Source organism: Saprolegnia diclina (genome assembly GCF_000281045.1).
Source record: "Saprolegnia diclina VS20 unplaced genomic scaffold supercont1.41, whole genome shotgun sequence".
Classification (NCBI taxonomy): Eukaryota; Oomycota; class Saprolegniomycetes; order Saprolegniales; family Saprolegniaceae; genus Saprolegnia; species Saprolegnia diclina.
This window is the reverse complement of record NW_008246108.1, coordinates 261,845-271,138: the sequence shown is the minus strand read 5'-3', so window position 1 is coordinate 271,138 and position 9,294 is coordinate 261,845. Positions and strand designations below refer to the sequence as shown.

Here is a 9,294-nt window from a genome sequence, read left to right as displayed (position 1 = left end):
AGACTGTGCATACGTAGAGACTAGCCAACTCCTTCGTCTTCTTCTTCTTTTGCTCACCGTGTCTGCGCGGCTCGGTGAGCTCTTCCGAAGTCGCTCGGGAGCGCATGCGGCCTCGAGTGAGGCCCAGAAGATGCGCCGTAGAAGCCTTCAATGCGTTGAGAGCAAAGCTGCGTATCGAGGTCCTCGGGAGAACCGAGCGTCCGAGACGGCGGACAGGTCACGGTGCAGCCCCGTACACGTGCCCCGGGGCTGCCGCTTACCACATCGCTGTACGTGACGGCTGGCTCGACACGACCGTCCTGTCCTCTGGACCAGAGGTCAGGGCGGTCGTCGAGCTAACTGTTATATAGGAAGAGCAACATGCACATAGGAAGGTCTAAAGAACGTTCCGCCAAAACAGATGTGCTTTCCCCAGGCCATTCCACCCCAGCTTTCCACCCCTGGTGTCGCCTTTTACGGGCGGCGCCGCTGCGTCGAATGCTGCCATTGCGCGGAGCGACAGTAGCTCGACTGGTTATACATCTTGCCTCCTTGTGTGGCGCTACCGGTACTGTAGTAGGAGCTGCGAGGCCATCGCGGCAGCACTGCGACACTGCTACAACCGCACGCAAAAAGGCTCTCGGAATAGTCTATCCACAAAATTCGGAGAACGATGATGTCGGTATCCACTTCGGACGTCGCGTGCTGTCGCCGATGCTTTCGCATTCTGCAATTGGCCGCTACAACATGAAGTGCATCTACCTCGTCCCTCTTCTCGCTGCGTCGTCGCACGCCTTTGTCGACTGCTCCAAGGAGGTCCTCACGGCCGTGTACAAGTGCGCGGACTCGCTCGAGCCGCACGACGACCACTACGTTAACACGGTCCCTCGCATTGGGTCGCCCGGCATCCACAACGCCATTTGCTACGGCGACTACCCGCAGTGCAACGACCTCCAGCAGCTGCTCGGGAATCCGGCCGCCAACTGCGACGTCTCGCTCGCCAAGGGCTACTACGTCAACATTGGCCGTGACTTGCTCTCGCCGTGCGCGAACCCGATGCCGCCGCGCACCAAGGACGTCGAGCTCTGCACGGGCACAGGCTTGACGCTCTCCGAGTTTAGCAGCAAGCTCTACACGGACGTGCACGTGGGCAACGAGAACGAACACTTTGTGTACAACAACACGGACCGCACGCTCCGCGCCAAGAGCAACGGCCAGTGCGTCGAGGCCATCATGACGCCGTGGCCGGGCGCCGTGCACACCGTGCCCTGCAACGGCAACGCCGAGATGCAGCAGTGGACCATCGAGAAGGAGCGCGTCTCGGCGCTCCGCGGTGGCTTGTGCCTCAAGGCCGAGCCGGCACGCCGTGGCGCCGTCGTCGGCCTCACCTCGTGCAACTTTGGCGAGACGTCGCCAGCGTATTTCGTCGAGTGCGCGGCCGCCAAGCCGAAGTACGTGACAGTCACGTCGCAGGGAAAGCGCCTGAGCGAGTACTACACCAACCTCTACGCCAACGCGCCGGCCAACAACTTCAACGAGCTCTTTGTCTGGGACCAAGCCAACAAGATGCTCAAGGCTGCCAGCAACAACCAGTGCTTGGACGCGTACAAGGATGCCAACGGCAAGTTCAAGCTCCACACGTACGCGTGTGACGTCAACAACAGCAACCAAAAGTGGAACTTCAACCCGAGCACCAAGACACTCGAGCACGCGACCCACGTGGGTCAGTGCCTGGACGCCGACCCGACGTACGCCGACCGCCACGCGCAAATGTGGGCGTGCACCCCCAACAACCCCAACCAGCAGTGGTCCATCGATACCTTTACGGCTTAAACATCCATGAATGAATGATAAATCGACTACCAGTTCGATACCAGCATCGCATCAGACTGTCGTTGGAGGACTCGGCCGCAAAGGACGACGTCGGTGAGCTAGCAAAGAGCATGCAAATTTATAGTCAACGGGCAGCGCGATCGAACCGTAGAGGTCTTGTATCGGAGGTTGCCCCTGCCCGCCCTACGACATCCATACATTCTATAGCCTGATGCGGCTTGGGCATGAGAGCCTTCCACAATGCTGGACCTCTTTCCGACTCAACGCACGCAGCGGCTACAGCCCACGAAACTATTCTCACGGCGGGTGCACATGGCCAAGGTCTCCGACATCCGCGCAGCAGGCCGGACGTATGGCGTCCACCGCACACGGCTCGCGTTCATCGCGAGCGTCGTCTCCTTTCTCAACCTCTCGTCCGTAGTATGCTCTATGCATGCAGAGCGCTCGTTCACCGATCTGTAGCCGCTCGCTGCCTACGTTTCCGAGAATTTTCCGTGGACAGAGCGCCCGGCGCTCGAGACGTTTGCCTCGTACGAAGCCTTCTCCAACCAGACGCGTGCGCTGAACCAAGCGCTCTATTCGGCGGCCACCCTGCCGACCGGCGAGACGTACGTCGTCGACACCAAGTACGATGCGCAAGTAACCCGCGCGCTGCGGCGCATGGGCCAGCCGTCGATGTCGGAGGCCGAGTGTTTTCAAGACCACCTTTTGGGTCTCCCGGGGCTGATCTATTACAGCAACAGCCACGTCGACCTCGTGTGTGCGACGCTGCGCGCGCCGAATGTATCGAGCGTCACGGACTGGGCCATCCGGGGGTCGTGCTTTCGCGCGCAGCTGTGCAGCTTTGGCGTCGGGCACTCGTGTCTCTGGCTCGTGCCAGGAGACGCGATTTTCAACCGTTCGACGGCCAACGACAGCAGCGTGACCATTTACTTTGTCTACACCGAGTCGCGCGACGCGTCGTGGGTCTGGTTCAAGTTTGTGTACCGGATTGGCGCAACACTGTTGGTCTGGCATCGGTTCTGGCGCCTCTACTACCGCCATGTCGTGGCGCTGGAGACGCGACTCGAAACGTCGGGGCATCGCCAGAAGATGCCCGACGGTGCGTGGTCCTACGAATTAATTGTGGGCGACCCCACCGCCATGATCCTCTTGGATCCGTGGGTTGCGTCCCTCTACTTTCTCGACATTTGGCTCAGCGCCGGGAGCCTTGCGATCGCCATCATGCAAGTACAGCAGAACGAGAAGATCTGGTTGATGCTCGTGAGCATGGCCTATCTGGCGCGCACGGTCTGTCTTCCGAGCCTTTTGATCCTGTCCTCATGCGCGATGGCTAGGTCTGGTTTGCGTACTGGTACCTCTGTATCGTCTCGTTTGGTCTGAAGCGGTACCGCAAGGAACATGTATTTTCGGACGTGGACCCGACCCTCGTCGCAATCGTTGTCAGCATCTATGGGCCGGTGCTGACGTACCTCAACGGCAACGTAGCGCTGCTGGCTCGCTTGTACCAATGGATCTTCAACTGCGTCGTGCCGTCCCGCGACCAAGGCCAGAGGATCGAAGCTGGGGTCGGCGCGAGTGTTTACACTGTGCTCATTGGCAGTCTCCCGCTCCTGCACGGCCTTGTCATGCCGCACCTGCGCCCCGCGCCTGCCCAAGGTACGCCTTCCGATCCGTCGTCTCTGGCGCACTTGCGCATCTGTAGGCAGCCGCCGTCGACGAACGACGATTGTCGAAGGCCCCGCGTACAGCTCTTTTCACTACAACAACACCAAGAACCGAGTGGTGCTCCAGCTTCTCCAGATGCTCCGCCGCTTTCCAACGGCGAGGTCGATCGGCGGCCAGGTGCACGCGGCAGCTGAGAAACTTCCGCGACTCAAACGTTGTCCGACCATCAGTTTGCGTGGGACCGACTGCTTTGTGCTCTGCTACTGCAACGGCCGCCTCGACGAGACGCTTCGGCTGAGTCTCTTGAGCACACTGCAGCTACAGCCCAGCGTCGTCATCGAGGCGCCGACGCCGTCGGACTTTACAGTTGACGTGCTCCAACCGCTAGACCACTCGGTGTTTGTCAAGCGGCAAGAAGCCTCTGGCCCGCAGATACCGTTGCTAGTGCTGCAACGGGCCTCGACGCCGTCGGTCTGGTGTCTCTAGGCACGCACTAAGATCGTATCGTCAAGACAATCATGTCCTTGCAGCACTACGAGGAGGTGGTGCCACGTTCGTGACCACGATCCGATCGTTAATGCTGAGCTAGTACCGTCCAGTTTGTTTGGAGAATCGGTCGATAATGTCTTGTCGCCGCTCGTCTTTTGCATTGTATACGTTGTTCTAGAACAAAAGACGGTGGGATTCAAACTGTATGTAGAAAACCGATCTGGACTATTCGTCTGCAACAACAGCACGTCAGATTGTGCGAGTGAATGTCGTCGATCCACCTCACTTGCGCGTAGCCCTCGTACGGCGCAACGGTCCACCGCTGGTACTTGTTGTCGGCGGTGCAGGGCCACATATGCACTTGGTAGAAATCAGCGGGTGTGTGCGTCGGGTCGGCGTCCAGACACTGACCACCATGGGTCGCGTGCTCGAGTGTCTTGGTGCTCGGGTTGAAGTTCCATTTTGGTTGACGTTGTTGACGTCACACGCGTACGTGTGGAGCTTGAACTTGCCATCGGCGCTGTCCTTGTACGCGTCCAAGCACTGGTTGTTGCTGGCGCCCTGAACGTCTTGTTGGTCTTGTCCCAAACAAAGAGCTCGCGCTCACATTATCGTCCACCGAGTGGGCATACGATCCCGTCTGATATTCAACGAGCGGCGGCTGCCAACCGTCGTGATCGTCACGTACGCTGGCGCCACCGTGTTGCAGTCGACGAGGTCCAGCCCGGAGGCCAGCGGACTATACCAGTGGCACATGGCGAGGCCGACGGGCGCGCCCGGCGTCGGCGGTGCAGCGTGCCGACACTTCTCGGACGACGGTGAGTAAACGTGGTTCTCCTTGACCTTCCAGTGCTGGCCAACGTCAGAGACTTTGCAAACCTCTGTGGCGACGTGCCCCGACATCGCCTTGACGCACTGGCCGTTGGACGCGACCTTGAGCAACTTGGTCGTAGTCGAATTTCTCATTGTCGTTGTGGCGAATGACATCTGCGTAGAGCGCCGTGTTGTATTCCGAGAGGATCAAACGGTTGGTCGAGCACAGTTGAATGGGTGATGCTAGGCCAAGAGAGAAGCGAGCACAAGCTTCATGGGTACCCGAGGCGGTAAATTCGAAAATGAACGAGTCCGTCCACGAGGAATTAATTGAAATCTTGCAATGAAAGCGTTTGCGCTCACTTGCACTGATGGATTTGGCCGCTCGACGTCCAAACAACGGAGATCTACTCTATATTGGTGCATGGATGCGCAACATGCCTCGTACCAACAAGTACCATTCTAATTCGGAGTCGAATGGCTTTATCATCAGCTTGATACGGATGGCTGGCTACTTGTCGTGGTGACACTGGGCAATGGACGTGGCGAGGAGAGGCATGTCGTTCGCGACCGATGACTTGACGGAAACCTTGTGGTTAAGCGTCAGCTCTACATCGTCGAACGCATCACAGACTGCATTCTGACGTATAAATGTTGGTGTAGTACCTCGGGCGCAGCTGCAAGGCGGCAGAACCATAATCTCTCGCAAGCACAATGCTGGCGAGATGACGAGAGCCGACAGCCTGGCGCAGTGATGGCGCATCCGACTGTTGGCGTGTGTCAGCGGTTCACGCTCTGGAGGCGCGTCAGTAGAGGACGTCGCGGCGGTCACATACCGTCGCTGGTCTACGTAGTGCGCTGAGCGCGTCTTGCGAGCGGACTCGTGGCCAACGTACGAGGCCGTCGACGGAATTGGCCTGCGATCCGCCCTAGGGCCGGCTCGGTCGCTCGGTGTGCGGCGCAAGCGTCGGCGCCACGCCTACCGACACGTCTGCGCGCCTGTACATGGCACGGCCAGCGGTCGCACCAGCCGAGTGGCCAACGGCAAAATTGCAAGATAATGGCGCCCGATGATTGCTGCTGGCCGATTGCGATGCCCGTTTCCGTCAGAGCATCAATCATTATGACGCAGCAGCGTCATTTTCCCGTGAGCGCACTCGCTAAGTGGTCCTCGATGCTCCTCTTTTTCGTCAGCAATCGACGCGAAGGGCGCCTCTACATGCATGCTCTGTTTTGCTAACGAAGGAAGCGACTCGACGGTATTCCACCCTTAAAGACAATATGGTGGGACACAGTTCGTGTGGTGAAGTTAGAATCTGACTCGTCATTCTAGAAAAGGACTCGCTCCAGAACCCGCGGATTCGCGAGTGTGTTGTTACCACTTACGACGTGCCTCGGCATTGTACGACGTAATAGTCCACATTTGGTTCGTGTTGCCGGGGACGCACGCCCACATTTGTACGTGGAAGTCGCTGTGGTCGACATCCAGGCACTGACCAGCATGGGTCGCGTGCTCGAGCGTCTTGGTGCTCGGGTTGAAGTTCCACTTTTGGTTGCTGTTCTTGACGTCGCACGCGTACGTGTGCACTTGGACCTTGCCGTTGGCGTCCTTGAAGGCGTCGAGACATTGGCCGTTGCTCGCGCTCTTGAGCATCTTGTTGGCCTTGTCCCACGCAAAGACTTGGTTGGCAATGTCCTCGCTCGGGCGGGCATACAGACCCGTCTGGAACTCGAGTAGGCGGTTCTTGCTGACCGACGTGATCGTCACGTACTCTGGCACGCCGGTGCTGCAGTCGGTGAGGAACTGGCCCGCCGTGATCGATGTCTCCCACACGCACTTGGCGAGGCCGACTGGCACACCGGGCGTCGAGGTCTGGAGACACGAATAGGCCCCCGGCGCGAACACGTGGTTCAAGTCCACCTCCCAGTGCTGCGAGGCGTCGTTGGGGTCGCACTTCTCCGTGACGAGCTTGCCCGACTCGGCGCACACGCACTGGCCGTTGGACGTGGCCTTGAGCAACTTGGTCGTCGGGTCGTAGTCAAAATGTTCGTTCTTGTTGTTGCGGCGGACGTCGGCGTAGAGTGACTTTTCGTACTCGGAGAGGAACATGCCGTCCACCGTGCATAGCTGAAGCGGGACGGCCGACGCGACAGCCAAGAGAAGAGAGGAGAGCACAAGCTTCATGGGGCGGGTGCAGAGGCGACTGCAAAAACCAAAATGGGTCTTAGTCCTATTCATGCTCAAGCAGGACGCACAGCAAACGCCTGGAATTCAACGTGGCAGATGGAATCTTGTGATCGACGGAGTTTGCGCGCGAGTGTTGAATTTGCGGATGAATTGGTGGCAGCTCAACCTCCAACGTCGCGCACTTGCTGAACGCAACGAGGATATCCGTTACTGTGCGAGGAAGACCCGCGAGGACCCCCCCGCTTTGGGCAAAGCGGGGTTATGAGCAACGTTTCCTGGGCGACAATTCGTTATCTTAATTATCACCGACTATTGTGCCCGACGATTTTATCCTTGGCCGTCAATCGCACATCGTCATGGCCGCGTATCTTTATCCGGATCCGGATAGACTCGCGATCCGACACGTCGCTTTGGCTGCAGGTACTGAGCAAATCCCGCGACGCATGCCCATGATTAGCTTGCGCACAGCTGACTGCATTGTGTGCTGCTGCAAATGGGACATCAACAACGCGACTACCAAGGCCATAAATTACAGTGTACTAGTATGGTCTTGCTACTACTGACGAAACTTAACCAACCGGCGCACAACGGAAATATAAATAGGACTGCTCTGGATGCGCAAGGTAGCACCGACGTCGTCATGCTATCGCGTGCATCGCCACGGCCTAGCTTGGTTCCTTAGCATCGCGTCGCTCTTCAATGTCTCGTCTATGGTAGACAACCTACCTACTGTATATTCTTCTAATGCACTCGATAGCCGCTCACGGCCTACCTCTCGGAGTACCTCCCGTGGGTCGGTCGACTGAGCGCCGCCGAATCGTACGCCAACTACACGACGTTCAGCACGGCAATGCTCGCTGTAAACCAGCAGCTGTATTCGAGTGCAACGTTGCCTCGGGGGGTCGTCTACCTTGTCGATGATCTCAACGACGCACAAGTCGCCCGGGCACTGCTACCCCTCGCACAGCCGCCGATGGATGCGAATATGTGTTTTCGAACACATCTCTTGGGTCTACCGGGTCTTATCTACTACACCGGGGCCCACGTGGACCTGCTCTGCAGTGTGCTCCAGTTGCCCAATACCAGCAGCATCGGCAAGTGGGCAAATCTGGGCTCGTGCTTTCATGCACAGCTGATCACTTTTACACTGGGTCGGTCGTGTCTCTGGGTCGTACCAGGTGACGCAATTCACAATACGACCAACGACAGCAGCGACCATGTGACCGTCTATTTTGCCTACTGGGAGTCAAGGTACGAGTCCTGGGTCTGGTTCAAGTTTGTCTATCGAATTTGCGCCACATTGTTTGTCTGGAATCGGCTCTGGCGCCTCTACTACCGCCATGTTTTTGAGCTCGAGGCACGACTACAAATATCTGGTCATCGCCAGACCATGCCCGAGGGTGCTTGGTCCTACCAGCTGGTTGTGGGCGACCCAACCACCATCATCCTCATGGATCCGTGGGTCGCGTCCCTATACTTTCTCGACATTTGGCTCAGCGTCACCAACCTCGCGATCGCCATCATGCAAGTCACACAAAATGGCAACGCGAAGCTGATGCTTCTCAGCATGTCGTATCTGGCACGGACGGTATGTTGTCCCAGCTTGTCTGATTTCTGAGATCTGATTCTAGGTCTGGTTTGCGTACTGGGGTCTCTGCCTCGTCTCGTTTGGGCTCAAACGCTGGCAGAAGGAACACATCTTTGGCGAAGTCGATCCGACTCTTGTCGCCATTGCAGTCACCATTTATGGTCCGGTGCTCACATGGATGAACGGCCATGTTGAGATTTTCACGCGCATTTACCGCTGGACGTTCTACTGTCTGTTGCCCGCCGAGCGACGGAGCCAAGAGATCGAGTCGGCCCTTGGCTGTGTCATTTATGCGGGACTCATCACGTGCATTCCGCTTCTCTACGGCTTGATCGCCCCGCACGTCCGTAAGCTCAAATCGCAGTCGATGAGCTCACCCAATTCCTCTTCTAGCGCAATTCCAGCGTCATAGCACCGTCGAGTACAGCAGCTTTCACTTCAACAACGTCAAGACCCGTGTCGCCTTTGGACTGGCCCGCGCGCTGTACCACGAGCCGCGACTTCAGTCGCGCGGGGGCAACCTGCATCGGGCCTTTGCAGCCATACCTCGCCTCAAGCAATGTCCGACCATCAGTCTCCGCTCAACTGACTGTTTTGTGCTCTGCTACTGCGACGGACACTTGCACGAGAAGCTGCGTCTGAGCCTTCTCGACAGCTTGGACAGAACGCACACGGAGATCCCGAGGGCCGCCACGTCATCAGAATTCGTCGTCAACGTCCTCGCCAAGCCAGGTCT

At 58.0% G+C, this 9,294-nt stretch overlaps 5 protein-coding genes across 5 annotated transcripts in view; 3 read left to right on the top strand and 2 right to left on the bottom strand.

Annotated features, from left to right (window-relative positions):
• Positions 1 to 726: 726 nt before the first annotated feature.
• SDRG_11401 (hypothetical protein) lies at positions 727 to 1,812 on the top strand (the record flags this gene model as incomplete). The annotated part of the gene is made up of 1 exon (XM_008617438.1): positions 727 to 1,812. The coding sequence occupies one exon, from the start codon at positions 727 to 729 to the stop codon at positions 1,810 to 1,812; it is 1,086 nt and encodes a 361-aa protein (XP_008615660.1).
• A 275-nt stretch (positions 1,813 to 2,087) lies between these two features.
• SDRG_11400 (hypothetical protein) lies at positions 2,088 to 3,966 on the top strand (the record flags this gene model as incomplete). Its single annotated transcript, XM_008617437.1, has 4 exons — positions 2,088 to 2,229; positions 2,275 to 3,102; positions 3,150 to 3,471; positions 3,518 to 3,966. Exons 1-4 carry the CDS (start codon positions 2,125 to 2,127, stop codon positions 3,964 to 3,966), a joined length of 1,704 nt encoding a protein of 567 aa, XP_008615659.1. The 5' UTR covers positions 2,088 to 2,124.
• Positions 3,967 to 4,165: 199 nt separating this feature from the next.
• SDRG_11399 (hypothetical protein) lies at positions 4,166 to 4,935 on the bottom strand (the record flags this gene model as incomplete). The annotated part of the gene is made up of 4 exons (XM_008617436.1): positions 4,166 to 4,202; positions 4,251 to 4,412; positions 4,463 to 4,530; positions 4,639 to 4,935. The coding sequence occupies 4 exons, from the start codon at positions 4,933 to 4,935 to the stop codon at positions 4,166 to 4,168; spliced, it is 564 nt and encodes a 187-aa protein (XP_008615658.1).
• A 1,222-nt stretch (positions 4,936 to 6,157) lies between these two features.
• SDRG_11398 (hypothetical protein) lies at positions 6,158 to 6,967 on the bottom strand (the record flags this gene model as incomplete). Its single annotated transcript, XM_008617435.1, has 1 exon — positions 6,158 to 6,967. The coding sequence occupies one exon, from the start codon at positions 6,965 to 6,967 to the stop codon at positions 6,158 to 6,160; it is 810 nt and encodes a 269-aa protein (XP_008615657.1).
• Positions 6,968 to 7,573: 606 nt separating this feature from the next.
• SDRG_11397 (hypothetical protein) overlaps positions 7,574 to 9,294 on the top strand; it is a gene marked incomplete at its 3' end in the record, with an annotated part of 1,892 nt that continues 171 nt past the window's right edge. Inside the window, exons 1-4 of the mRNA XM_008617434.1 lie at positions 7,574 to 7,683; positions 7,728 to 8,558; positions 8,602 to 8,905; positions 8,952 to 9,290. Coding sequence (XP_008615656.1) covers positions 7,585 to 7,683; positions 7,728 to 8,558; positions 8,602 to 8,905; positions 8,952 to 9,290 — 1,573 coding nt within the window. The 5' untranslated portion in view covers positions 7,574 to 7,584. The remainder of the gene's footprint in view (positions 7,684 to 7,727; positions 8,559 to 8,601; positions 8,906 to 8,951; positions 9,291 to 9,294) is intronic.